Consider the following 26,080-nt stretch of genomic DNA (forward strand, 5'->3'; position numbering starts at 1 on the left):
CGGGGGCAGTACCCCGCCCCACCTGCACCACCCGCAGTGCGCGGGAGCGCGCGGCGGAGCCCTCGGGCCCTTCCAGCGACGGGCCCCGGGGGTCTGCGCAGGGCGGCGGGGGCGGGAGCGCATGTTCAGCACCAGACGGTGGACAGCAGCCCTCTCGGACAGGAGGCGTGGGAGGCGGGAGAGGCCGCATCGCGGGGCTCGCCCGGCCGGGTCTGCCGAGGCTCCGCTCCAGGGTTGGGTGAGACGTGGGGGACAGGGCAGGAAAGCGAACCCGGACAGGGCGGGGCGAGGCTTGGCCATTCCCTCCCGGGCTGCGTCCCGTCAGCGAACTTCTCTGCCCTGACGCCGGCCGCCGCTCTCCGGGTGTAGTCGTGGCAGGGCGAGCGTCAAGTGCCACACTGCGCAGGCGCGGAAATAATTCCCAGCACCTTCCCGCCTATTGGCTGCTCCCCGGGGCGAATTAGCAAGCCCATTATCCAATCCGAGAGCGCCTCGGGTCGCTCCGCCCACCTCGCTTCCGGAAGTTAGCTACTGCCGAATTGGCTTCGGCAAGGGCACGCCAGTAGCCAATTAGGAGAGGGGGTGAGAGAGTCCGTGCAGCAGAAGAGCCAATGGCAGGCGGCGAAGGGTGACGCTAAGGATATGGCGGCCGAAGTCGCCCAGCCCGGGGACGTGTCGGGCTGCCGGCTAGCCTCGGTCGGTGCCCGGGGAGCGGAGCAAGTGCCTTATTAGTGTTCGTACCCGCCAGGCGGCACAGCAGGCCCTCGGGGAGCGCGAGCGTCGCGGCCATGGCTTATCACTCGGGCTACGGAGCCCACGGTGCGTGGGGTGCGGGGCGGGCGGGGCGCGGCCTGGCCGGGCCGGCCGGAGGCGAGCCCGTGAGGGAGAGTGGCGGCCGAGTCCCGTGCCCGGGGCGAGGGTGTCCGCCGGGGTCCTGCCCGGCGAGACCCCTCCACTGCGCCCCTTCGGGCCGGTGACTGCACAGCTGGGATCAGGGTGCCGGGCACCGACGGGGTCCGGCTGCAGACTTCTTTTCCCTACCGTGACCCTGACCACTGCCCAGGGCCTCCGCGTGGCCAGCTGTCGGCTTCCCCACTCGTGCTCTGGCAGGGACGCCCTCCTAATGATGTCCACATAGCCAGCTTCTACCCGCTCCCCGCGGTTCAGCTCAAATCACTTTACTTGCCAGGCCGCCGGGAATGCCCGGGCGGCCACCACTTCCCGGCGCCGCCTCAGCGCTCACGGCTGCTTCTCTGGTCAAAGATTCGTTTTATTTATTTGAAAGGCAGAGAGACGGGGCAGGGGCGGGGGGGGGGGGGATTTTCCATCCTCGGGTTCACTCCCCAGTGACCCCAGCGGCCAGGGCTGGGCCAGGCGACAGCCAGGAGCCTGGACCTGCATCCGGGTCTCCCACATGGCTGCAGGGGTCCGAGTACCCGAGCCATCTTCCACTGCTTTCCGGGGCGTATTAGCAGCGAGCTGGGCACCCCGCACGGGCTGGGCGTGCCGCAGGTGGTGGTTGAACCCGCTGCACCGCCACCCTGGCCCCGGCTACTTTTCTGTGTTTAGCGAAGGATCCGTCGCTGGAGTTCTGAGCTAGCGGCCCCTCGCCCAGCCCGTCTCCCCAGTGGGTTTCCTGGTGCCCCCAGGACGCACGCGGGGCTGCCCAGGGTGGTTTGGGCTCAGGCTTGGTATCTGTCAACCTCGGGAGCTACCTCCAAACCTGCAGGCTCCAAGCACAGGGTCCGGACAGCCCCAGATGCCCCGGCCCTCTTCGACGACACGAGTGGCGGTTACCCCAGCCAGCCCGGGGGCTACGCGGCCTCAGGGGCCGACGTGGCCTTCAGCGTCAACCACCTGCTCGGCGACCCCATGGCCAACGTGGCCATGGCCTACGGCAGCTCGATCGCGTCCCAGGGAAAGGACATGGTGCACAAGGAGGTGTGGCCTGCCCCCGGGGCTGGGGGGGCGGGCATCCTGGCCAGGGCTGGGCCTCGAGCCTGAGCGGCGTGCGGCGTGCCCAGCGGCCAGGCCCTGGGCCCACAGCCTGCTCTCTGCCCTCCCAGCTGCACCGTTTTGTGTCCATGAACAAACTCAAGTATTTTTTCGCGGTGGACACAGCCTATGTGGCCAAGAAGCTAGGGCTGCTGGTCTTCCCCTACACGCACCAGGTGAGCCCCCCCCCCGCAGGTGGGCGGGCCGCTCTCCCTCCTGCCACGCCCAGACCTCAAGCCCCTCCTCTCCTCTCTGTCAGAACTGGGAGCTGCGGTACAGCCGCGATGTGCCTCTGCCCCCGCGGCAAGACCTCAACGCCCCTGACCTCTACATCCCCGGTGAGCCTCCGCCCGGCTCGGGACTGGGGGTGCGGGGGGGTTCTGGAGCTGCTCACGTGGTTTGTGTGGGACTTGGCGGGGGCAGGAGGGCACTGCCCCCCTGTGCCTGCAGGGCCCCTCTTGGAGACCGTGTCGCGGAGCCCTGGGTTTCCTGCAGCTCCCGCGATGGGAGCAGCCCACGCCTCAGGCCGTGCTGGAGACGCGGCGTGGCGCCGGCACACGGGGAGCGGCAGTAAATGTTAGCTGTTCCCGTCCTGTGCCATACCCCCTCCTCCAGGAAGCCCTCCCTGCCTCCCTGAGCCAGTCATCGCCCCCTTCTGGGTTCCCACTCGGAGGCACTGGAGGATTTCGAGGGCGCACAGCGTGGATGGGGCAGGGCTGGCTCTGGGCTCCAGGTGCCCACTGGTGGGGGGCCCGTCAGGTCCAGCGCTCCCAGGGGGCTCAGGACGGACTGGCGAAGGCTGCGCTGAGGCCTGGTCCCTGGCTCTGGGCGCTCCGGGAGCCCTCAGTTACCCTTGGCGTTGGCCGTGCTGTGAAGGCAGCTGGTGCTGACCAGATGGGGGCTGCGGCGGGGCCGTCCCCATGGCCCCTGTGTTGGCACAGCCCGGCCTGCCCGCTGAGCCCGCGTGCTGCTCCTGCGGGGCCGCCAGGCTGACCGTGGTCCCTGGCTGACGCCTCCCTCTGCTCTCGGCAGCCATGGCCTTCGTCACCTACGTCCTGCTGGCCGGGATGGCGCTGGGCATCCAGCAAAGGTTGGTGCCTGCCCCGCCCTCCCTCCGGGCCGTCCCCGCCCCAGGGGGCCGCGCCACGAGGTTCTGACGGCCCCTCCGCCCCCTCCGCCCGCAGGTTCTCCCCCGAGGTGCTGGGCCTGTGCGCCAGCACGGCGCTCGTGTGGGTGGTCGTGGAGGTGCTGGCCCTGCTCCTGGGCCTCTACCTGGCCACGGTGCACAGCGAGCTGAGCACCTTCCACCTGCTGGCCTACAGCGGCTACAAATACGTGGGGTGAGCGCCCTGCCCCGCCCTGGTGTGGACAGGGAACCCCGGGGCCTCAGGGCCGGTCTGAGGGCGGGCGGGGCCGACCCTGGGGGCCAGCAGCCTTGTCTCCCCTCCCCCCGCCAGGATGATCCTCAGTGTGCTCACAGGGCTGCTCTTCGGCAGCGACGGCTACTACGTGGCGCTGGCCTGGACTTCGTGTGCGCTCGTGTACTTCACGGTGAGTCCGGCCCGGCCCGGCCCGGCCCGCCCCCTGCCTCCAGGGGCGCTCCTTGCGGACCGCAGCCCTGGGCCCCACCATGCCCCGCCTTCCCTCCCCTCCAGGGGCGCTCCTGGCGGACCGCAGCCCTGGGCCCCGCCCCGGCCCCGCTTCCCCACCCCTCCAGGTGGACCGCAGCCCTAGGCCCCGCCCCGCCCCCTGCCTCCAGGTGGACCGCAGCCCTAGGCCCCGCCCCGCCCCGCGTCCCGCCCCCTCTCTGCTCTCCTCCAGGTGCGCTCCTAACGGACCGCAGCCCTGGGCCCCGCCCCGCTCCCTGCCTCCAGGTGGGCTCCGGGCGGACTGCAGCCCTAGGCCGGGGCCCCGCTTCCCCTCCCCTCCAGGTGGACCGCAGCCCTAGGCCCCGCCCCGCCCCAAGCCCCGCCTCCTCTCCGCTCTCCTCCAGGTGCGCTCCCTGCGGACCGCAGCCCTGGGCCCCGACAGTGTGGGGGCCTCAGCGCCCCGGCAGCGCCTCCAGCTCTACCTGACCCTGGGAGCCGCCGCCTTCCAGCCCCTCATCATATACTGGCTGACCTCCCACCTGGTGCGGTGACCCCGGCCCCACATGGCACTGATTTTTTCCGAACATTGAAAACGTGGTTTCCTTGACTTTGTCCGACTCTTGTTCCTGGGGCTGGGGCGGGGGGCGGTGCAGCCACCTCTGGACCTCTGCCTTGCCCAGGGGCCCAGGCTGGGGGCTGTCTAGGCAGAGGGGGGACCCCCCCCCCGATACTGCCTGGAAAGGCAGAGGAAGGGCTCCAGCAGCCGAGCGGGGAGAGCCGGAGTCTGGTGCATCGGGCCCTGGTGGGGTCAGGGTGGCGGGCTGAGGCCAGCCGTCGGGGATACAGCTCTGGGCTGGTCCCGACGCAGCCCCCCAGGGCTTTCAGGAGCAGGACTGGGCCCACGTGTTTGCAGTAGTTTATTCGTGTTTTGTCACAAATGACCGGGGAGGGGGTGCCGGACTCCTCCAGGTGACATAGAAAGTGGGTCCAAGGGGCGGGGCGGGGGCGGGGCAAGTGGAGAGCTTGGGGGGAGGGCAGACTAGGGATGGGGCTGCCCCCTGCTGAGCCCGCTCATTCCCGGTGTGGGTGCCCCCCCACCTGCAGGGGGAGCCTCAGGCTGGGGTCGAGGGTGGTGGCCCAAGGTTTCCCCGAAATAGACAAGGCCGGAGGTCCCGCCCCTCACAGGACTGCCACGCCCAAAGGCTGGCAGAGGAGCCCCGCCCGTGTTTAGAGCTCTGCCCAGCCCCAGTCCAAGGGCAAGGGCTCTGAAGGCGGGGGGTTCCCGCAGCAGCAGTTTGGGGGGGGCTGGAGAGGCTGGGGGCACCAGTGCCCCCTCCCTCCCCAGGGCTGAGGCCTCCATGGCCAAGGGGCAGGGCTGGGGGTGCACAGGCGTCCGGTCCGTTCTGGGCTTTGCTCCCTGGCCGGCTTCCCCCTTAGAAACTCACCAACGTATAAACCATACTGCAGGGAGAGGGAGCCGGGAGCCAGGCCTGAGCGAGCCGGCCCCCCGCACCCCCCCCCCCCCCGTGGCCGCGTGCCGGGGCGGGGCTCACCTGTACAGGTAATAGAAGAAGGAGAGCAGGTAGAAGGCGAGTTTGCACCAGGACTCCTTCTGGCAGTAGCTGAGGATGTCGGCGTTCATGATGGAGACCGCGTCGTACATGACCTCAGAGCCGTCCGCGGGGCGGTGGAAGTACCTGGCAGGGGCAGCGCCTGAGTGCCGCCCGCCAGGGCAGCCCCCCGCCCCGCCCGCCCGCCCGGCCGCCGCTGCCCTCACCTCCAGAGGTGGTAGAAGAGGAGGGGGATGTTGAGGCCCAGGGTCACCCACTCCGCCGCGCACAGGAACATGAGGCAGAAGAGGCCGTGGATGGAGTACTCTGGGACCACCAGCTGCGGGAGAGACAGACCCGCCTTCCAGGGCGTGGAGGGGCTGGGCTTTGGGGCCCCGGCCTCGCCCTCGCTCCGGGCTGGCAGAGGGCTGAGCCAGGCCCTGCGGCAGCCCGACACTGACCTTCCTCAGGAGACAGCAGATGCGCTCGATGTTTTTTAAACGCTCGCGCTGTAGGGGAAGAGCAAAGGGCCGCGATGGTCGAGGCGAAAGGGCCGGCGCCGGGCGCTCCCCGCGGGCGCGTGGCCGCCAGGGGGCGCCAGAGCGGTCCCTACGGCGCTGCTGGCGCGGCAGGGAAGCAGCCGCGCCGTCCCCATGGCGACCGTCACCATGGGGCCTTCACCCGCGTCTCCACGGCAACGGCCCGGAGCCTGGCAACCGGCGCCCCGCCCGCAGGAACCCGAGCCCCGGAGCCCGCGCCAGGTGTTCGCTCGGGGCGGGGACAGAGGAAGGGGCCCGGCCGCGCACCACACCCGGGCTTCCCGCCCCTCGCCCGCACGCCCACCCACGACAGAGCGAAAGACAGACGGACGGACACACCTCGGCACAGCACATGTATCACTTACTGCCCGCGCTGGGTTCCCCTGGTCGATAGGGTTCTTGAAGTCGGTCCGCAGCTCGTCGAAGGCTATGATCTGGGGGAGGGGCGGGTCCTCGTCAGGGTTGGGGTCGCAGCTTGTGGCCTCTCCCTACCCGGCCCTCTGGGGACTTGGCCAGAAGCCGCTTGTGGCGAAAGTGGAGAAGCGGGCCCAGCGAGAGCAAGGCCTGGAGCAGCCCCATGTCGCGATCCCCAGCTCCGGCCCCAGTGTCCGTGTGCACCCCCTTGCAAAGCCTCCCCAGACGCGGCGGCTTCTCTGCTGGGCCCTGTGCTGAGCGCTGCGCTGCAGGCATGGGGCAGGACTCTGAACGCATCCCAGCCTGTGGGGGACGCGGGCTCAGCTTGACCCGAGTGGGTGTCTGGTGGCAGTCCAAGCAGCGGAGCAGCAGGCACAAAGGCACAGGGGGCGCATTCGGGGAGTGCCAGGGTTGGCGTGAACGTGGGAGGGGGCGGGGGCAGGAAGGAAAGCTAGTGTGGAAGTTCAGGCAGAACGGTGTCCTCGGAGGGCAGACCCAGTGCGGCGGGGAGCACGGAGGGCAGCCACGGGGGGCCACGAGGCAGCTGAGGGTCGGGCTGGCGTCTTAGGCCGAGCCGGCCCTGGCGCTCACTCTGCCAGCAGGCTCTGTACTGACTCACTTAATGCTTGCAACAGCCTACTGACACAAGAACCGGTACGATGACGGGTTGTGGAAAACAAAATTTAGAGGTGAGTTTATTCGGTGCAAAGAACTTTCGAAGTCCATGCAGAGTTTCTGGAATAAGATGCCGTCTCTGTTCACTTTGTGGCGAGCCCTGAGTTTCAAGACAGAGAGGTGAAGCGTCTTGTCCCAGGCCACACAGCTAGCTAGTGCTACGCCAGGATTCCAGCCCGGTCTGACTCCAGCGGTAAAATCCCACTTTGTGCCCACAGAGGGGACCGCTCGGGCACCAGGGGAGCCGCCCGAGGTGTCTGGGGGGGTGAGTGGGGCGCAGATGGGAGGTGTGCGCAGCTTCGTGGCCGGGAAGTGGAGGCAGGGAGCCCACGGCCTGGCAGATGGCAGTGTCCTTACAGGTGGGCAACTCTCAAGGGCAGCAGGGTTTGAGGGGATGATGGCCCGGGGCCTGGGGGATGGGCTGTTAGCAGAGCCCCCAGGAAGCAGCAGGCCCACCACCCCCAGGCATCCCAGACCCCAGACGGCTCGGAGGGAAAGAACACTGGCTTCCTGGGGGGAGCCGGAGCCATCTGGAGCTCCCCCCCAACAACTGACTCTGGGCGGCCGCCTGGCTGACAGGCGCAGCGCGAGGGGCCAGCAGGGAACGGAAGGGTGCCGTCTGTCTGCCCCAGAGCTGGCACCACCAGCAGCCGGCGGGTGTCGCGCCTCCCACCCCCCAGGCTGCCTGGCGCTGACTCAGCACACACCCCCCCCCCCCAGCCCGGAACAAACAATCCCCCACAGTGACAGCTGACACACGTCACTCAGCACCAGGGTTGCCTAGCGACCAGCCAGGCCTGGGCTGCATCTAGGGTCCTGCCCTGGAAGGTTCTAGTTCTTACCAGGCTTTGGACAGAGGACCATAGCTCCTGGGCCCTGCCCCGCTCAGCAGGCCTCCCTCTGGGCACTCTGGGACCGACTAGCCTGCCGCAGCAGTGAGCACGCAGCCCGGCTGCTAAGATCCCCCAGCCGGACGGCCGGGCTGCCACGGGCCCGGCTTGTAGTAAGTGCTCCATAAGCGGTGGGCGGATGAAGCCGGCACTCGGCCCTCCCTCCTGGTGCTCGCCCCGCCGGCCCGATGCCCTCCGAGCCCCCCAGAGTCTGTGCAGACACAGGAGGACACGGGACCCCACAGGGTGGGGAGGGGTCCTCCGTGGAGCTTCCTGAATTCCGGGAGCCTTTCCCCCAGGAGAAAAGCTGCACCGGAGCCTGTGGCTCCCAACTCCCTCCAGTCCCTGGCCCCTTCCCCCAGGTTTGTCCACGGCCCTGGGATGGGACAGGAGACCCAGAGGTCCAGAAGGGAGGGGGAGAGGGGGGATGGAGGGAGGGGGAGAGTAAGAGAGAAAAGCCAAAGCCACTGAGAGAAGCAAGGAACAAAGGCAGAGGACAGAGGCATGGGGGGGGGGGTGTGTTCAGAGGGTCTGTGGGGCTCTCTGCTCACACAGTAGGGGTGCAGGGCCTACGGAGCCACGGAAAAGAGAAAGGCGGCAGGGAACGGCCAAGCAGGCCAAGCAGACGTGGGTCAAAAGCACTGGCGGCAGTCCCAGGAGGAGAGGAGGTGGGCGAGCAGGAGGGAGCAGGTGAGGCGAGGGAGGGAGAAGAGGGGTCAGGGAGAGAGGGGGAGAGGTGAGGACTCCCACAGGGGACGTGTGAGCACAGCGAAGAGGAAGAGCCGGGCAACCTGGCAAGCTGGTGGGGGTGGGGCGGGGCGGGGAGGGAGGGCAGTGAAGGGCTAGGGCCTCGGGATAGGAGCTGGAGCTGGCTGAGGGGAGGGGACAGAGACCCGGGGAGCTCCAGGGGTACAACTGGACATTCTGAAGCAGGGGTGAGGGCAGCCCAGAGTGAGGGACAGAGCAAGAGGCTGGGAGACAGAGCAAAGTGGGGGCAGGGCTAGGAGAGAAGCCAGAGGGCGGGGGACTCCAGGTGCGCGGGGGGGGGGGGGGCAGGTCTGGAGCGGCTTAGAGCCAATCGCTGCTTGGTCAGGGAGGGGGCTGGGAAGGGAATGGGTTAATAGGTTCTGAGATATGTGGGTCCTGTAAACAGATGCAGTTGCCATAGCAACGGGCTCCATCACTCTGGCTGGAAAAACCCACAAAGAGTGGGGGGAGCAGTAGACAGACAAACTGCCGGACGGACAAATGGGGGCGGCTGGTTGCAAGGAGAAGAGGAGGAGGACAAGAAATAAAGAATTCTGCACCCCTCCCCCAACCCCCGGGCTGCACGGGGCAGAAGGGCAGGGGCCAACCGACAGACTCACAGACACGCGGGGGCGGCGGCGGGAGGAAGGGGGGCCCCCAGGAAGGCGACCGACGATGGGGGTGTTAACGGGGGCGAACCGAAGCCGACCGGTGGGGGATAGCAGAGAGGAGGCTCCAAGTTTCCCCAGGCTCAGAGGCCACCCGCCAGGCCCCCTCCCGCTCCGCGCGCCCCCGGCCCCCCACCCCGCCCCCAGCCCCAGCCCGGCCTTACGTGCCAGATGACAAAGAAGATGAGGGAGGCGCACAGCACCAGGGTGAGCATGTAGCAGAACGCGGCGAAGGTGAACGCCATGGCCCCCGCGCCGGGCGGCGGCCCGGGGGGCGCCAGCGCGGGGCCCGGGCGCAAGGGGACGCCCCCCCCGGCCCGCACTTAGGGCCGGCCGGGCATGGCCCGCGGGGCTCGGGGAACGCGAGCGGCGCGGCCGGGACCGGGGCCGCGGGGCCGTGGGGGGCGCGGGGCGCGGGCCGGGGGGCTCGGGGGGCGCGTCCGCTGCCGGCTGCCCCGGCCCCGACCGCTCATCCTGCGATCCCTCGCCCGCGGCTCCCTCGCTCTCCAGCCCGCGAAGCCGGCGGGGCGGAGCCGGGGGCGGGGCCGCCGTGTGCTCGGCCTCGGGCGGGGCTGGGCGCTGTGCTCCCCTCCGAACCCCGGGCACCGCCCCCTGGCTCCCACCCCGCGGAACCCCGGCGGCGCACCTTTAGGAACAAGCAGACAGGGACGGAGAGCGAGGCCCGCCGGCCCCAACAGCCACCCTGGGTCAGCTGGCTCGGACGGGTACACACCACGCCTCACCCAGGCGGGAGCTTGGACTGAGGCCTTCAAAGTGCCAAACACTTGTCACCGTCCCAGTGGGCAAAAGCACTTGGCCTGAAGCCACAGAGAAGGGATGGCACCGGGGACCCGGGCCAGGTACCAAGGGGCAAGCCTGCGGCCCCCCGGCTCTGATGCTACCAGACACGCGGCCCCGGCCCCGGCCCTCGTGGGTATTGGCAGTGGCTCACCAGGTGTTCGCTGATGGCCGCCCGCCTGCCGGCCTCCCTGCCAGAATCATGCTGGGCCCTTGGGGACAGACCACGGCGGCAGCACAGCACGCAGCTCTCCTGGCCCCAGTATGTGGGTCAAGGGCTTCTGCCAGCAACCCTAGGACACAGCCCCCAGCCGGGACCCTTGCACCCACCAAGCCTAGGGCTCCAGGCCCACCCCCAGCACCCCCCGCAGGGCTGACCACAGACCACGCTCAGCCACCACAACTTCCTTGCAAAAACCCTCGGCTCACCCGAGGGCCGGTGGAAATTTATTGATTTTTTTTTTCCTTTGTCCTTTTCCATCTTTCCCCAAGTGGCTTTTCCTAGCAAAACGCCTGACATGACACCAGAGGGAAACCGGGGGCAGGGCAGACCCCGCAGGGCAGCCCAGGGCGTTAAATACACGTCAGAGGGCAGGGCAGGGGCGGGCTAGGTGGACAGCACAGGGACATGGCTTCTTACGTGGAGACCAAGGTCTGCTTTTCTGCAGAAGCTGTGCCACAAGGCGGGGGCTACAACCAAGGCGGCAGAGATGGGCAGAGCCCCCCCCACCCTGGGCTGCGCTCAGAACCCCCAGAGAAGTGGCGGTGGGGGACGGGGATCTGCCCTCGTAGGCTCCAAGGGCAGCAAGGGCAGAGTAAGCCAGATGTGCCGCCTCCGGCAGAGGGAGGGGTGCCGGCAGGGTGAGGGTTAAGGCTGGTGCCTGGCCTCTGGCACGGTGGGCCTCCCGCCTCCGCCTGCCGTGAGGACAAAGGGGAACGGTGTGCAGGCAGCGCAGGGCCTGGCTCCGGCAGGGCAGGGGGCGGCAGGAGCAGGCTCCCTCGCAGCTCAAGACACAGGCCTGGCACAGCCGCCCGCCCACCTGCCCCGGATGTGCGCAGACCCCACCGCAGCTGGACGGCTGGAGCTGTGAGTGTGGGAGGGGTGGCGAGGCAGGGGGAGTGCAGAGGGCGGGCTGCTGGGCCCTCATGCCTGTCCTGAGGTCCGGTCCGGCCCAGGGCCCAGGGCCTGGATCCCCTGGCCACACTCCCTGCCCCCGGGCTCTGACTGCGTCTGGGGCAGCAGAGGCCAGGGAGGCCCTGGGCTCTGGAAGAGGGGACGGAAGGCAGACGGGGAGGGAGAACCCAGTGCAGCATACAGGGGTGGGGCGGACAGACGAGCCCTCGTTCCAAAGACGGGGAGGGGCGGGGGCAGCTTCGGTGACCCAGAGGCAGCGGCGGAGCAGGCCCCAGCCCAGCCCAGCCCCAGTCCTGGGTGTCTTCCAGCGGGGGCCCTGACAGAACCAGGGCTCAGGGCAGCAGGCAGATGGGCCGGAGGGAGATGGGGAGCCCAGGACACCCCAGAGCCACAGACTCAACTACCCCAGGAGAGGGAGGCCCCTCCTGCCCCCCTGGGGCATCATCTGCAGGTGCCCCTCCAGTCCCACCCCGTGTGCCTCCTAGCAACAGCCACCGCCAGGCGCCTTCACAGGGGTGCTGTCGATCTTGAGGTTGGGCCGTTCGCCCCCCGAGGCCGCCCCAGGCCCCATCCGCTTTTTGATCTCGGCAGCCATGGTCATGAACGCCTGCTCCACGTTGGTGGCATTCTTGGCACTCGTCTCCAGGAAGGGGATGCCCAGAGAGTCTGCAAACTCCTGATGAGAGGAGAGGGGAGAGGAGGGGAGAGGGGAGGAGAGGGAAGAGGGGAGGGGAGGGGAGGGGAGGGGAGGGCAGGGCGGGGGCCGCGCCGGCCGCCGCGCTCACCTTGGCCGTGCTGTTGTCCACCACCTTCTTGGTGGTGAGGTCGCTCTTGTTGCCCACCAGGAGCTTGTTGACGTTCTCACTGGCGTAGCGGTCGATCTCCTGCAGCCACTGCTTCACGTTGGCGTAGGACTCCTGGGGGCCAGGGTCACAAATTACTGTTCCCAACTTCCACCCCCCCCGCTGGGCAGCAGGGGCTCCCTTGAAGGGGAGAGGGCAGCCAGCAGCCCTGGGCTCAGGGACCAGAAGCCGACTCTGCGTCCGCAGCTGTCTCCTGGCGAGCCGCTCACAGGCCCAGGCATGCGGGGAGCGAACGGCACCAGAGGGAGACGGCGAGAATCACGGCGTGCCCGCGGTGGCCACAGGGCCCCGGGGGCAGTGGGAGCCCTCACGGAGGCAGCCCAGGAGGCGCACAGGCGTGCTGCGCACAGAGCCGACCACCTCCCCACTTTTGGCATCAAGGGTGCCATCACGCGACCTCCAGGCTCCCCAGCAGCTGGCTAAAGGACGGATCTGAGGACAGCGCTCCAGCCCCGGCCACTGTTCCTTCCCTGGGGTCAGAGGCCTGGTGACATCACATTGGGTCACACGTACGCTTCCCGCCGTGTCCCGAACTGGGCCCTGTGCTGGTCGCTGCCCGACAGCATCCAGCACATGGAGGGGCAGGTCAGGACGCACGCGACGGCAAGGCCGTCTAGCACGCAGGGCCAGGGGACCGCGGGACCACCTCTGCCTCAGCGGCCCTGGCCTTGCGCAGCCAAGGTGCAGGCTGGGAGACAGCGCGTGCCAGGTCACAGAGCAGGACTCTGTGGGGAGGGGAGACGCTGGATGTTGCTGGGAGGCAGGCCCTGGCCGGGGCGAGGGGCCACCCAGGACATCAGGAGCCTCAGCCCGGCCAGGTCTCGGACAGTCAGGAGCAGCAGGACCACTCACACCTGCGTTCTGGAAAGAGTGCCCGCAGCTACGCCGAGACGGTCAGCAGCTGAGGGTGCCTGGGTTAACCCAGGGCCGGGACGAGGGGCCCTTAGCCAGGGAGCGCGGTGCTAGGCGCACAGGCTCAGAGCCAGGCTGTGCTGGCTGAAGTGCGTCTCAATCCGTCCCTCCGGGTCTCTGGGAGACCACCCGCCCCCTCCGGGCCTCAGGTTCCGGGAGGTTCCGTCTGCATGGGACCTCCCAGCAGGGCCGCTGTCAGCAGGAGAGACGCGGGGACGCGGCCCTGTGTGACAAGCGCTTCATTAGCCAGAGCGGCTATTATCCTCATCAGCGCCATTATGAGGGGCCTGGGACTGGCTGCGTGGGGGAGGGAAGTCTCCTGGTCAGGCCAGCAGGGATCTGGCTACGAGGATGGGGTTGGAGGAGCTGGCGAGGCCAGGGTGGGGCTCGGGAGAGGCTGCCTGTGGGCAGGAAAGGGGCTGCCCGAAAGGCAGAGCCCTGGGTCCCAACACGGCTTCGCCCTGGCTGACCGCGAGTGCAGGCAAAGCCACTTGGGCCTCTGCAGGCAGGTTCCTCGTGCGCAAAACCCGGACCCCAGCGGCGAGTGCACGGGCGAACGCAGACCCAGACACGCAGGGGCCACGCGACGCCGGCACAGCCCACGGGAAGCAGCGCGACCACGGAAGGGGCCAGAAGCATGCAGGGAGGGGTGAGGTGGAGGCCTGGGGCTGAGCTGGGAGGCACAAGGGGGGGCCGTGGGGAAAGCACCGTGTGAGCCAGCGAAGAGCCCCCGAGTCAGAAGCCCTCACGGGACACTGGGGACACCGACCTCCCCGGGGGGAGAGGAGGGTGGAGTCAGAGGGCAGGAGTGGCACACGGCTCACCCAGCCTGCTGTCCAGAACCAGGCAGGTGGCAAGCTCAGAAGCGGCTGCTGCCAGAGCCCAGCGCTGGCGTGGTGGCGTAAGGGTAAAGCCGCCGCCTGCAGTGCCGGCATCCCAAATGGCCGCTGGTTCGAGACCCGGCTGCTCTACTTCTGATCCAGCTCTCTGCTATGACCCAGGAAAGCACTGGAAGATGACCCAAGTCCTTGGGCCCCTGCACCCACAAGGGAGACCCAGAAGAAGCTCCTGGCTCCTGGCTTCGGATCAGCACAGCTCCTACCATTGCGGCCATCTGGGGAGTGAACCAGCGGATGGAAAACCTCTCTCTCTCTGCCAACTTTGTCTTTCAAATAAATAAATAAATAAGTCTTAAAAAAAGAGCAGCTGCCCTTGGGAGCAGGGACCCCTTCCGCCTGGGGCTGGACCCCACGCAGCGGCAGGTTTGGGGCGGGGGGGGAGGGAAAGACTGCGCTTCCTGCCCCTGCCCTCCACAAGCTGGAGGACTCGCCCAGGGCCCCCGCCGTCCTGAGCCCACGGCCTCCTGGGACACAGCCCTCGCATGAGTGTCGCAAGGGGACAGACCGTCTCCGGCTGCTGCCAGCGGCGTGAGAGCAGACGCACAGCCTGGGCTCTTGCTCACACCGGGCTCCCGGGCCTCCTGGTCAAGGGCCCTCCAAGTGCCGCCCCTGTCTCACACAGGAAGCCACAGGTCCAGCACCGCGGCCACCCAGCTGACTAAAACCCCGAGGGGCGAGTCTGGCGCGGAGGGGAAGCTGCGGCCTGGTCCCACCGAGCCCCTGCATCAGGGTTCTGGAAGGCTGGCCTCCCTGCACGTGAGCCTGCACACAGTCAGTCCCCTGTCAGGGCAGAGGCCAGGATGACGTGCGAATCTCGGACTAAGGCAGGGAGGCACAGCTGGCGACAGGGAGCCCCGGAGTACCTGGTCGGTGACGTCATACACCACGATGATGCCGTGGGCCCCCCGGTAGTAGCTGGAGGTGATGGTCCGGAACCGCTCCTGGCCGGCTGTGTCCCACTGCAGACAAGCGAGCAGCACAGTCGGCCCGCGGCCCAGGCCGCAGCCCCCTCCCCGGGGCCCTCGGGCGACACTCACGATCTGGAGTTTGATGGTCTTGCCGTCCAGCTCGATGGTGCGGATCTTGAAGTCCACCCCGATGGTGCTGATGTAGCTCTCCGTGTACGTGTCATCCTAGGGCCGGGGCCAGCGCAGCGCCTCAGCCACGGGGCCCCAGTGGGGCACAGGGGAGCCCCAGTTCTCAGCACCCCAACGTTTGGGCCCTGTGCCATTTAGTCTGATGTGTGACTGGTGGGTCCCACGACTTCACCCTGGGTCCCCAGGTCTCGCAGCCACTGTGCTCTGGGGGGCCCTTCCCCCCGCTGCCAGCTGGGACCCCAGGCTGGGGGACGGGAGCTTCTACTCACAGCAAACCGCAGGAGTAGGCACGACTTGCCCACGCCCGAGTCGCCGATCAAAAGCAGCTTAAACAGGTAGTCACTGGGAAGAGAAGAGAGAGTGTGAGGGCAGGCAGCGCACTGCTGCCACCCTGGGCTCGCGGCCGCGGCCCCCCAGATCTCCCGCCAGGCCTGGCTGGGGGAGCGCTGCCCTGGACGCGACAGGGCGCCGGGCGCTGAAGGGCGGGATGCTGTGAACCAGAGCCCGGTGCCGCCGCTGGGACTTTTCCCAGGACTCCAGACCTTCCCGGCCCGTCCAGTGGCTTGGCAGGGCAGGCCCCAGAGGGAAAGCTGAGCTCAGCCCGGAACCTGCTCAGTGACAAAGCTGCGCGCACAGCTGAAGTCGCCACGAAGAGACCCCAGGCCAGGGAGGAGACTGAGCTGCGAGGGGGCCCCAAGGCGGGGTCTCACCCACCCCGCACCGCGGCCCGGGGGGCGCTGCCCGGGGAAACCTGCAGCCTCCAGCTGGGGCAGAAGAGGGAAGCGGCAGAGAGGAAGCAGAGCGCACCGCGGGGAAGTCCGAGTGCAGAGCCGAGCCGGCAGCGAGGCCCAGAGCCGGCGCCGCGAGGCAAAGGCCGCGCCACGGCGCCCGGGCCCGGCAGCAGCGGGACAGCGAAAGCAGGGTGGCAAAGGCGGGACGAGGCGCGGGAGACCCCGCGAGCGCGAGGCGCGGGAGACGGGACCAAGCGCCGCCCCGGGCCCTGCGCCTGGCCAGCCTCGGCCCCAGACCGGGGAGGCGGGCGCGGGCAGGGCCCCAGGGCTGGCACACCTGCACTCCAGGGGCCGCAGAGACAACGTGGAAGCCGGCCTTCCGAGCCACCTTCGAAATCCTCACGGCCGCAGGGGGCTCACACGGGCTCCCCACGCTTTCCAGGAATTCCTCCACCACGCCGGAATCCCGACTCCGCCGGGACAGCCCGCGCCCCGCCTTCCCGGGCAGCCCCCTGCCCATCCTCCGGGAGCCGCACCTCTCGGTTCAGACAGACGACGGAGGACCACCGCCCCGCGCCCAGGGGCTGGGCCGCTCGGATCCCGCCCGAGCGCACTTTTGCGGGGCTTAATCGACTTCGCTTCTCGCTTGCCTCCAGGGCTCTGAGCCCCCTCTCCGCCAAGCTCCACACCCCAGGCGCTGCTCTTCTTCGCCAAGAGCCCGACCCAAAAGAGCCGAGTCTGAACCCAGAAACCGGCGTGACAGGCTCCGCACAGCCGGGGAAACTGAGGCCTGGGGACGCCGGGGCTGCCGGGTCACCTGACCGCGGAGGCCTGCGCGCCGGCCGCGCGGCTCCCAGCGCTGCCCTTGGGGCTGCCGCTTCGGGCCCCCGCTTCGAGGACTCGGGGGTGTCAAGACGGGGTCCTGGGCCCCCGGGGGGAGGGGCGGGACCCGGATGTGTGTATGTGTGGGGGGGGGGTGTCAGTGGTAGAGGGACCCGGATGTGGGGGCGCCGCACAGTCCTGACCCGGGCCAGACAACTCCGGAACGCGTACAGCCCCGTACTCGGGACCGAGGCTGCGCCAGACGGCGCGGGCGGGGCTCACTCACTATTCGGGGTTCATGGCGGCGGCGGCGGCCCGCTCGGTCGCTCCCAGTCGGCTCTGCTCCGCCTCCCGTTCCAAGATGGTGGCCGCTCCGCCCCTGAGGCCCCGCCCGCGACGCGCAGGCGCACACGGTCCCGACAGGGGCCTCGCCGCGCTGCTTACTGGAACTTGTAGTCCCCCACGGTGCCCGACTCGCCACCCCCCACGGCGCAGGCGTCGCTGCGAGCCCACGCCTGTCCTGCCGCGCACTGCCTTCTGGAGCTTGTAGTCCGCTTCCTGGTAGCCGCGGGCCGAGGACGGCTCGGGCTGGCGCACCCGCCTTCTCCCTCTTCGGCTCCCAGGTTGGGAGCTCTGCGTGGGAAGGTGGCGCCGGTCATGCACTAGTCAGAGCTCCTCACGCACAGCCACGGGCCCAGGAGGATGTCCTCACACTAGTTTTATAGGTGGAAAAAAAAAACCGGGGCTCGGGAAACTCGCTCAAGGTCAAACCCGAGGACGGCCGATCTCGTTAAAGACCGGGCCGTCTGGGGCGAAGGAGCGAAGGCTCTCGAAGAAACCCCGAGCCGAGCAGCGCCCCCCACAACTGGGCTGGGGCAGAGGGCCTGGCCCCCGTGGGAGACACGCGCAGCCTCTCCCACCCATCCCAGCCTGGGGCACCCGCGGCCTCCGTCTCAAAACAAGCCCAGCACAGATTCAAACGTCTTTATTTCTCCAGTTACATCTGAAAATGGCGCGACCGCCTCACCCCACCCCAGCTGGGGAGCCCTCCGGCCCCGGCGGGAAGCTGCAGGCGCGGAGGCGGCGCCCCGGCGGGGCAGTGCATAAGGCCGGGCGCGGCGCGGGGCCGGCGGGCGAGGAGGGCTCCGGGCTCTCCGTCCCGGGACACCGGGCGATGGCGAGCTGGTGGCGTCCCCTGGAGGCCGGGAGGGGCGGGAGCAGGTCAGGGAGCCCTGCGGGGCGGCGCCGCTCGCGGGAGATACTCCGCGCGCGATGGGGGTGATTAAGGCCTGGGCGGTACCACTAGAGAAGGGCCGGGAGTACCGGGACGGAGGGCAGGGGCGCGGCCAATAACTTATTTCTCTATATACAGAAGCAACGGCCGGGGGAGGGCGGGGCTTAGTGTTCCGGGCTCCGGATCTGGGCGAGGCGAGCAGCCAGCCCCTCCCACGGGCCTGGCAAGGGGCTCTGCTGGAGAGAATAAATACGGGGCAGCGCTGGGCAGCCAGGCCGGCCTCCAGGGCTCAGGCTGGGACGACGCGGGGAGGTTACCCTGAGATTGAACAGAAAAGACAGGGGTCCTGGGGCTGGGCAGGCGGGACGAGCAGCGGGCCCATGCGAGCGCTGGGGCTGTGCCGGGGGGCGGCTCTGGCAACTGGCTGCCCCTTCAGGCTTAGCCCACGAGGGAGCTCCGTCGGGAGAGGTCCATGGAACTGGAGCTGAGGGTGCGGCTGTCAGAGAGCCCCGCGCCGCCAGGCTGCGGACAGAGGGGGCCCTGGTGAGCTCCTGCGGGTCAGGGCTGCGTGCACGCTGGCACCCACCGTCGCACAGGCCCGAGCAGGCGGGCAGGGACGCGCCCGGGGCACAGACGGCCACCCGCCCCTACCTGGGCTGGCTCCTCCACGCTCTTGTTGAGGAAGTTGAGGGAGCTGGCCCGCTTCATCCTGAGGGAAGAGGGCGCCCTGGTCTGCGGGGGAGCTGGGGCAGGGTGGGGGAGGGGAGCCGCCCTGGCGCCGGGGGTGGGGCCTGGGCGGGTGGCAGGGGCTCAAGGGGCTTAGCAGGGTGGTCCTGAGGGGCTCGCTCGGTTAGGGGCTCACCTGGGGTTGGGCGGTTCCTGGGGGCCACCCCCCTGCAGCTTCTTCACCAGCATCTCGCTGCTCCGCCTCAGGGCTTCGCGGAGCTTCCCGAAGGAGCCGCTGCGCCGCAGGGAGCCGCTGCCGTCCTGCGGCACAGCACCAGGCTGTCTCCAGGCTGCGCCGGCTGCGCCGGCTCCCGGCCCCCCAGCCCCAGACTCACCCCGCTCCACTCGGCCGCAGGCCCTGCCTCCTCGAGGTCCGACTCCGCGCGAGGCCCGGCCCCCCCGGCCACATCCCGGCCGCGGCGGTCTCCCCGCCCGCTACCGCCGTCTTTCAGCAGCTCCACCACCTTGGTCTGGCTCGCGGGGTCCAGGCCCTGGGGGAGGGGCAGGGGGCATCAGGCCCCGGCTGGAAGACGCAGGCCCACGCGCCTGTCCGCCCTCGCGAGGAGCCCCACCTGCTTGCGGCTGCGGTCGGCACAGTCCTCCAGCGTGTGTGCGGCCTCCAGCTTGCCCTGGCGCCGGTACAGGGCTCCCAAGCTGCGCAGGGTGGTGTTGACCGTGGGGCTGCGGTGGGGTGGCCGGACACCTCAGACTCCGTGTTCCCTGAACCCAGGCCCCCGGCACCCAGCCCACACTAGCCCCCGCTGGGTGGCGAGCTTTGTGCTAGGCCCCCCGGCTTCTGCGGTCCTCAGGGAGTCACCCCAGAGCTGTCCTGACCCCAGGGCCCTCGTGGGACGCTGCCACGGGCTGCGGAAGCTGCAGGACCCGGGGCGACAGGCGGCCAGTGCAGAAAACCTCCCTGGGACAGGGGAGCCGGCAGAGAGGAGCGGTTTCAGGGTGACCCAATGCCATTCCGCTGCCACCAACTCCACCAGCAGCCCCGCCCGGCCGGCCCCGGCCCCTCACCTGTCCACTTTACAGGCCTTGTACCAGCTGCCGTACTCCCCGTAGGGGGCGCTGTCCCGGCGCTTATCCTGTGGGAAGGCAGGCCAGGGAGGTGGGAGAAGGCTCCTCCCACGCGCAGCCTCACCCCTCCCTGACACCTGCCCGCCCGGCCTGCATCTACCTTGCTCTCCTCTCGCTCCTCTGCGTGCATCCAGATGGGCTTGTTGTCCCCTGGGGAGAAAGGACGCCGTCACCAGCCTGCCACACAGGCCTCTCCTGGTTGCGGGGGGACCGGGTACGGCTTTGTCGAACGGCCAGGAAACAGACTCCACCCATCTCGGACGCTGGACGGACGAGCGAGGCACAGGCGTGTGGCCGGGGCTTGTGTCCCGGGGCACAGGGCGTCCAGGGCCGGACGCCAGGGGCTCACCGTTGACGGAGCCGAACTCCTTCTCGTGCGCGCGCGTGAGGATCTCCTTGTACAGGGTCTCGGCGTCCTGGTACTTGCCCTGCTTCAGGTAGCAGGACGCCTGCGGGGCCGAGCGTGCGGGCGGTGTGAGCGGCGGGGGGCGGGGGAGCCCAGGCTCCTCCCTCTCCCCGCCCCCGCCCCCGCCCGGCCGCCAGCCCCTCGCCCCGAGGCACCAGGTTGTTCTTGGTCTTGGCCACGTTGGGGTCGTCGGGCCCGAGGCGCGCGGCGTAGATCTCCAGCGCCCGCCGGTAGTAGTGCTCCACCTCCTGCGCCTTGCCCTGGTTCTGGCACAGCAAGGCCAGGTTGCTGAGCTGCTTCGCCACGTCGGGGTGGAACTTGCCCAGGACCTGCGGGGGGGAGGGAGCCGGCGGCTGGGCGGGGGCTGCGGGCCCCCTGCCTGCCCTGCTCGCCAGCCCCGCGGCGCCCTGCGCCCACCTTCTCGCGGATCTCCAGCGCCCGTTTGCACAGCGGCTCGGCCTCCTTGTACTTGCCCCGCTTGCCGTAGAGAACTGCCAGGTTGTTCAACGTCGCGGCCACCTAGGCGCGGGGACGGAGGCTCCTCACGCAGGGCCCCGCTGGGCAGGGACGCGGGGACCCAGGAGCTGCAGGGGATGGGAGGCGGCCCCTCCTGACCCGACCCTCACTCACGGCGGGGTGGTCCTTGCCCAGGGTCTTCTCACGGATGGCCAGGGCGTCATTGAGCAAGTGGGCGGCCTCCTTGTACTTGTTCTGGTCCCTGGGAGCAGGTGGGCACGGTCAGGATCACCGTCCAACCCCAGGCTGCGCGGGAGTGGGCCTGGGCAGCCCCTGTCCTCCAGGCGCTCGGGCACTCCGGGCAGCTCGCCTCGCAGGGCGTCCGCCTCCCACTCAGGACCCTGGGCCCTCACCGGTAGACCAGCGCCAGGATGTTCAGCATGGTGGCCACGTCAGGGTGGTCGTGGCCCGACGTCTTCTCCAGGTCCTCGAGTGCCTGCTTGCAGAGCGGCACGGCCACCTCATAGCGGCCCTGCGACGCGTACTGGATCACCAGGTTGTGCAGCGTGCGGAGTCGTGCCGGGATTTCATAGCCCCCATGCTGGGTGGCCACATCCCCTGCTCCAGGGCTGGGGGCTGCGGGGTCAGGACAGATCAGATGTACCACCTGCCCGCCGGGCTGGCCAATGGCTTTGCCCCACCTGACACGTGGCCCTGGGCAAGCCACGAGCCACTCTGCCTCAGTTTCCCTATTTGGAGAGTAGGTCTGGTTACCCACAGGAAACTGGGCGGAAGCTGTGTGTCCCACCGCTAGTGCCTAGCCTCTCAGCCTCAGGTCTGCACCTGCGGCATGCTCAGCGCCAGGAGACAGCCCGTGCGGCCTGGCCCACAGCGGCTGAGTACCTGTGCTCCAAACAGAGCAGGCTGGGAGAGGGGGAACTCCCGGGCGCACACAGGGGCTGGTGACACACACCGCAGGACAGGAAGCCAGGCCTGGCTCTGCAGCGCTTTTACCTGGATGTGTACTCCTCAGAGGGGCGGGGGCCGGGAGGCAGGGAGAGGGGAGCACTGTGGGGACCCCCACCCCCCAGGAGCTCCAACAGGGAGAGAGGGGCACTGTGGAGACCCCCACCCCCCCAGGAGCTCCAGCAGGGAGGGGGGAGCACTGTGGAGACCCCCACCCCCCCAGGAGGTCCAGCAGGGAGGGGGGAGCACTGTGGAGACCCCCACCCCCGGGAGCTCCAGCAGGGAGAGGGGAGCACTGTGGAGACCCCCACCCCCCCGGGAGCTCCAGCAGGGAGAGGGGAGCACTGTGGAGACCCCCACCCCCGGGAGCTCCAGCAGGGAGAGGGGAGCACCGTGGAGACCCCCCCACCCCGGGAGCTCCAGCACGCTGGGACACGCCAGTCAGAGGCAGGAAAGACCCCGGCTGCTCGGCCCTGCTCCCTGTGCCCTCGGGGTCCCGCGGCCCAGGAGTTCATGCAGAGCCACTGCCCAAGCGCACCCGGGCTCTGCTCGTCCTCGTTGGGGAACAGGTCGTCCAGAGAGTCTTTGGGGGCATCCCCCTTCTCCTCCTGGGGGGCAGACAGCGTGTGAGGGCGGGGCGGGGCGGGCGCGGGGGCTCCGTGCTGCCCGCCCGCCCACTCCCCACGGGGCTCACGCTGGGCGCGGCGTCCTCGTCCAGCTTGCGGATCTGGCTCATGAACAGCAGGTGCTGCTTCTCCTCCTCCAGCTGGGCCACGGCCTGCTCACTGCGCTGCAGCTTCTGCTGCGTCCCCGCCAGCTCCTCCCGCAGCCACTGGTTCTCCTGCACCAGGCGCCGCACCTGAGCCCGCAGCTTCTGCTTCTCCGACTCCACGGCCCCCAGGTGGCTCGACAGCGCCAGGATCACCTGTGCAGGCGGCCGGGACAGGCGTCAGCGCGGCTCTCCAGGAAGCGCCGGGCCTGGTTCTGCCCGGCCGGAGCTGCGGGGCCTCAGGCCTTGGGTCTCCCACCCTCAAGGAGCTTCCCCTCGACACCCCAAACAATCCCAGTCCAAGGCTCAAACGCAGGAGGTGGGGGGTCCCTGACTGCTTCCTTCTGGGGTCAGGAGGACCCTGGAGGAGGGCTGGCCGGGTGCCGTGCTCCCGAGTGACCGTCCATCTCTCTCGAGGGTCGCAGCGTCCCTGCCCAGGGCCAGCAGTGGCCAAAGAACCCTGAGATGCTGAAGGCCATCCTGGCTTGTGCTGTGCGTCCACAGCGGCCCCTGCTTTCTGGGGCGCCCAGGTAGGGGAGGGCAGCACGTCCCAACGCCGCGGGGGCCTGCGGCACCTTGGCAGAGGCCCCCATCTGACGCCGTCCCCTCCCCACCCAGGCCTCCGTCTGACGCTGTCCCCTCTCTCCATCCAGGCCTCCATCTGACGCTGTCCCCTCTCTCCATCCAGGCCTCCATCTCACACCGTCCCCTCCCCAGCCAGGCCTCCATCTGACGCTGTCCCCTCTCCATCCGGGCCTCCGTCTGACGCTGTCCCCTCTCCATCCGGGCCTCCGTCTGACGCTGTCCCCTCCCCAGCCAGGCCTCCGTCTGACGCTGTCCCCTCCCCAGCCAGGCCTCCATCTGACGCTGTCCCCTCTCCATCCAGGCCTCCATCTGACGCTGTCCCCTCTCCATCCGGGCCTCCATCTGATGCTGTCCCCTCTCCATCCGGGCCTCCGTCTGACGCTGTCCCCTCCCCAGCTCTGAGCTCCCAGGCTCGTGTCGCCTGGGGCCCTGGCCTCGGCTCCCGCTCCTTTCTCCAGCCTTCACGGTCCAGGGTTTTTCTGCAGAGAGGCCCCTCTTCCCGGTCCCGCCTGCCCCTGGCTTCAGCCCCACCCAGTCTCGGTGCCCACGTCCTCTGCGCCGTCCTGTCCCCGTGTGCACCGCCAGGAGTTAGGCCCCCGTGGTCATCTCCGACCTGACAGCCAACTGGCAGGGGATGAGCCAACACCACGTGGCCCCCCGAGAAGGCCAGGCCGTGCAGGACAGCAAAGGGGGGCCAGGCGTCTTCACAGCCGCTCGCTTCAGACAAGCTCCCTGAGCAGCCTGGTAGCAGACACGGGGCCAAGGTGACACAGCCTGCCCAGGGTGGCGGAGGGCGCACAGGCCTCGGCAGCCCGCGTCTGCCCGGAGCCCCCTCTGGGAGGCGGAGAGAGAACCCCTGAGCCCCCAGACTCTCAAATGCGCTCGTGGACCCCGTCCTGGCGCTGGTCTCGGCGCTCGTGGCCATCTCCCAGCGGAGGGCCAGCGCTGGCCTCCTCACCACTGGCTACCTGCTCCTACTCGGACCCGTGCTTCACTCCCTGCGTCTCAGCTCCACACGCCGTCCAACCCTGCACAGGCCTGAGCCTGAGACTAAAACCCACACCAGCAAGGCCTGCTCTGGCTCCTCCCCCGCCCCGCCCCACCCCGGGGGGTCTTTCTGACCTCAGGACCCTGCACATGCTGCTCCTCCCTCCCCTTGCTGGACACTGGTCTTGCTAGGCCCCGGGGAATCGTGTTTGACCAGGACTACAAGCTGCCACCGACCCTGGTCTTTGAAAGCTCCCCACGGATTGGATACAATTGCCCGCATCTGTGTTTCCGGCTGCCCTGTGGGACTGGGCAGGGATGTGGGGGACCCTGCCCAGTCCCACACAGGGCCTGGCCCAGCAGGGGCACTTGGTTAACCTGTCAATGAGCGCCACGGTCTCCTTCTCCCTTCCTGCCCAGTCTGTTGGCTAGAGGGGAGCCAGGATCGGAACTGGGGGGGGGCGGTGACCAGGGTGTCCTGGGGGAGGGGCTGGGGTCTCCAAAGTACTCCTCTCCCCAGCGGACATTTCCGGGCCCCGCCCCGCGCGGCCACCTACCTGTGCCTCCCCCAGCCCCAGCTCGATGGCCTCCAGCGAGCGGCGCAGCAGGACGCAGCGCTCCTGCGAGCCGGGCTCGGCCTCGCCGGCCTCGGGCGCGGCCAGGGGCGCCAGCAGCGCGCGGTGCTCCCCGCGCAGGGTCTCGAGTCCCTGGATGACGGCCTTGGTGCCCAGCACGATCTCGTCCTGGCTCAGCTTCTCCTCCCGCGGGATCACCATCGTGGCCATGGTCGCGCCGCCTGGGGAGGTGCGGGGCGGGCGGGCGGGCGCCGGGCCTGCGGCCACACCGCCGTCCCCCGCGGGTTAGGTAAGCACCGGCGGTCCCCGGACGCCTGGGTCCCGGGGGGCGCCCTGGGCCCCCGGCCCACGGCCCTCTCGCGGCCCGCGCTCAGCCTACAGGGGGCGCGCCCGGCCCGTGTCGGCCGGGGAGACGCAATGCGGTGTGGCCGGCGGCGAGGCCGGACCCCCGGCTTGGGCGGCCCAGGCTCCGGGCTTCCCAGAAGACCCCCTTAGGGTAGGGCGCAGCGACACGCGCGACGGGGGTCGCGGTGGGGGCTTCACTCCCGTGCGGGAGCCCCAGGCCCCCGGCAGCCCACTCCCCAACAGGCAGGCCGAGCCCGCTGAACCGCTGGTCCAGGGGTCCCGACTCCCGCAGGCCGGCCGACCCCCCCCCACCAGGCCGAGCCCCCGGCGGCCGACCCCCCCACAGGCCGAGCCCCCGGGACCGCGCCCCTCACGGTGGGCCGCCCGCTCCTCCCACAGGCCGCGCCCACGACGACCCCTCCCCCAGGCCGGTCCGCGGCGCCCTCCCCTGGGAAGCCGGAGCCCCTCTCTCGGCCGGTCGGCCCGCGCCGACCTTGCCTCCTGCTCGGGCCCGGCTGCCGCTCTGGTTCGGCTCCCGCCGCGCTTTACCGGGACCCGCAGCCAGGAGCCGGCCCCGCAGCCTCCATCCCGCCGGCTTTCCCAGCAGTCCCCGCGCCGCCTTAAAGGTGAAGCTGCTACCTCGCTGGCGTCGGAGGGGGCGAAACCGGCGCCTCTCCGCCGCGCGCCGCCTTAAAGGAGCCGGCGGGCGCTGCTCGGGGGCGGGGCTGGGCTTCGCCGGGGGCGGGGCTTAGCCCGGGGCGGGGCTGGAGGGGCGGGGCTTCGCCCGGGGCCGCCCGCGAGGTCCTCGGCCAGGCGTGGACCTACTCCGGGGGCCCTGAGCCCGAACGCGCCCCACGCGGCGGCCAGCGAGGACGACGGGAGGAGGCCGGGCCCCCAGTGGGCGCTTCGGGGTGTGTGTCGGTGCTCTGGGCTCCTCTGGGGCTGACCACGTCTGCGCTGGGGCGTGTGCACCACAGCACGTGCTGCGGCTGATGGAGGCCAGGATCTGTCTTGTCACTCCCAGGGTGACTCCCGGGGGTGGGGGTGCAGTAGCATCCATTCGTTCCGGCAGGGGGAGGGGTGGTTAGCCTGGTGGTTAGGGCGTCCAGGCGTCCTTGCATTGGATGCCTGCCTCCTGCTCCCCACTGGTGCAGGCCCTGGGAGGCAGTGGCCATGGCCCGTGTTGGGTTCCTGCCACTGGACTGAGCTCTGGCCCCTACTTCACCCAGCCCTTGTGAGCGTTTGGGGAGAGAACCAGCAGGTGGGGGCTCTCTGCCCCTCGAAAAACCAACCCTGGGTCGGTGTCCACCCGTCCCTGCTGCCACTGCTTCTAGGAGGTGGGACTAGGCGGTGACAGCAGGATGGCCACCCCAAGGGACCGAGGCTGTGCGCCAGGGGTCTGGGGTATCCTCAGGATTCGGGGCTCCCATTCCCCTGGATACCAGGGGCAGGAAGGTCTCCCTCGGCCGCCCCACCCAGCCCTTACGGCTGCAGCTGTGTTGGGAAGCACTCGGCTCCTTTCAGCCAATGGAGGCACTTGGAGGTGGTGACTGCTCTCTCTGGCTGGTCTGACCCTTCCCCATCCTGACCCCTCTCTGTGGCTGGGGGCCTGCTCTGGACCTGC

At 69.6% G+C, this 26,080-nt stretch overlaps 4 protein-coding genes across 8 annotated transcripts; 1 reads left to right on the forward strand and 3 right to left on the reverse strand.

Annotated features, from left to right (window-relative positions):
* Window positions 1-566: 566 nt before the first annotated feature.
* YIF1A (Yip1 interacting factor homolog A, membrane trafficking protein) lies at window positions 567-4,191 on the forward strand. 2 transcript variants are annotated; one of them, XM_051841494.2, is made up of 8 exons: window positions 567-819; window positions 1,730-1,941; window positions 2,067-2,171; window positions 2,255-2,333; window positions 3,028-3,085; window positions 3,180-3,335; window positions 3,453-3,546; window positions 3,989-4,191. In XM_051841494.2, the coding sequence occupies exons 1-8, from the start codon at window positions 789-791 to the stop codon at window positions 4,133-4,135; spliced, it is 882 nt and encodes a 293-aa protein (XP_051697454.1). In that variant the 5' UTR covers window positions 567-788; the 3' UTR covers window positions 4,136-4,191. The 2 variants fall into 2 exon arrangements, with proteins under 2 accessions (XP_051697454.1, XP_051697455.1); XM_051841495.2 differs by lacking the exon at window positions 3,180-3,335 and having other exon boundaries at window positions 583-819.
* A 297-nt stretch (window positions 4,192-4,488) lies between these two features.
* CNIH2 (cornichon family AMPA receptor auxiliary protein 2) lies at window positions 4,489-9,425 on the reverse strand. The gene is made up of 6 exons (XM_051841496.2): window positions 9,232-9,425; window positions 6,039-6,107; window positions 5,596-5,643; window positions 5,362-5,474; window positions 5,138-5,281; window positions 4,489-5,045 (listed from the first exon to the last, which is right to left on the reverse strand). The coding sequence occupies exons 1-6, from the start codon at window positions 9,310-9,312 to the stop codon at window positions 5,018-5,020; spliced, it is 483 nt and encodes a 160-aa protein (XP_051697456.1). The 5' UTR covers window positions 9,313-9,425; the 3' UTR covers window positions 4,489-5,017.
* Window positions 9,426-10,269: 844 nt separating this feature from the next.
* RAB1B (RAB1B, member RAS oncogene family) lies at window positions 10,270-16,760 on the reverse strand. The gene is made up of 6 exons (XM_051841497.2): window positions 16,611-16,760; window positions 15,041-15,113; window positions 14,712-14,807; window positions 14,538-14,633; window positions 11,786-11,917; window positions 10,270-11,676 (listed from the first exon to the last, which is right to left on the reverse strand). The coding sequence occupies exons 1-6, from the start codon at window positions 16,622-16,624 to the stop codon at window positions 11,482-11,484; spliced, it is 606 nt and encodes a 201-aa protein (XP_051697457.1). The 5' UTR covers window positions 16,625-16,760; the 3' UTR covers window positions 10,270-11,481.
* Window positions 16,761-17,293: 533 nt separating this feature from the next.
* On the reverse strand, window positions 17,294-25,124 carry KLC2 (kinesin light chain 2). Of its 4 annotated transcripts, none has more exons than XM_051841492.2 (16): window positions 24,950-25,124; window positions 24,094-24,332; window positions 21,890-22,120; window positions 21,734-21,803; window positions 20,643-20,865; window positions 20,404-20,491; window positions 20,191-20,292; window positions 19,929-20,102; window positions 19,717-19,816; window positions 19,468-19,517; window positions 19,308-19,375; window positions 18,857-18,965; window positions 18,620-18,775; window positions 18,421-18,563; window positions 18,210-18,267; window positions 17,294-18,080 (listed from the first exon to the last, which is right to left on the reverse strand). In XM_051841492.2, the coding sequence occupies exons 2-16, from the start codon at window positions 24,319-24,321 to the stop codon at window positions 17,997-17,999; spliced, it is 1,884 nt and encodes a 627-aa protein (XP_051697452.1). In that variant the 5' UTR covers window positions 24,322-24,332; window positions 24,950-25,124; the 3' UTR covers window positions 17,294-17,996. The 4 variants fall into 4 exon arrangements, with proteins under 4 accessions (XP_051697452.1, XP_051697451.1, XP_069924299.1 ...); XM_051841491.2 differs by having other exon boundaries at window positions 24,094-24,368; XM_070068198.1 differs by having other exon boundaries at window positions 18,421-18,545; window positions 24,950-25,122.
* Between the last annotated feature and the right edge of the window lie 956 nt (window positions 25,125-26,080).

Source organism: Oryctolagus cuniculus, chromosome 1 (assembly GCF_964237555.1).
Source record: "Oryctolagus cuniculus chromosome 1, mOryCun1.1, whole genome shotgun sequence".
Classification (NCBI taxonomy): Eukaryota; Metazoa; Chordata; class Mammalia; order Lagomorpha; family Leporidae; genus Oryctolagus; species Oryctolagus cuniculus.

Excerpts from the sequence above, each read along its gene's own strand:
- KLC2 (XM_051841492.2), bottom strand. The coding sequence starts at position 24,321 with ATGGCCACGATGGTGATCCCGCGGGAGGAGAAGCTGAGCCAGGACGAG. Across the intron at positions 18,776-18,856 it reads CCGACCGCAGCCGCAAGCAG|GGCCTGGACCCCGCGAGCCA; the intron begins GTGGGGCTCCTC and ends CCCCTCCCCCAG. Across the intron at positions 18,268-18,420 it reads CAGGAACCGCCCAACCCCAG|GATGAAGCGGGCCAGCTCCC; the intron begins GTGAGCCCCTAA and ends CTCTTCCCTCAG.
- YIF1A (XM_051841494.2), top strand. The coding sequence starts at position 789 with ATGGCTTATCACTCGGGCTACGGAGCCCACG. Across the intron at positions 3,086-3,179 it reads GCGCTGGGCATCCAGCAAAG|GTTCTCCCCCGAGGTGCTGG; the intron begins GTTGGTGCCTGC and ends CTCCGCCCGCAG. Across the intron at positions 3,336-3,452 it reads AGCGGCTACAAATACGTGGG|GATGATCCTCAGTGTGCTCA; the intron begins GTGAGCGCCCTG and ends TCCCCCCGCCAG.
- CNIH2 (XM_051841496.2), bottom strand. The coding sequence starts at position 9,312 with ATGGCGTTCACCTTCGCCGCGTTCTGCTACATGCTCACCCTGGTGCTG. Across the intron at positions 5,644-6,038 it reads AGGGGAACCCAGCGCGGGCA|CGCGAGCGTTTAAAAAACAT; the intron begins GTAAGTGATACA and ends CTTCCCCTACAG. Across the intron at positions 5,046-5,137 it reads TTCTTCTATTACCTGTACAG|TATGGTTTATACGTTGGTGA; the intron begins GTGAGCCCCGCC and ends CTCTCCCTGCAG.
- RAB1B (XM_051841497.2), bottom strand. Across the intron at positions 11,918-14,537 it reads TGTATGACGTCACCGACCAG|GAGTCCTACGCCAACGTGAA; the intron begins GTACTCCGGGGC and ends CCTGGCCCCCAG. Across the intron at positions 11,677-11,785 it reads TGGACAACAGCACGGCCAAG|GAGTTTGCAGACTCTCTGGG; the intron begins GTGAGCGCGGCG and ends TCCTCTCATCAG.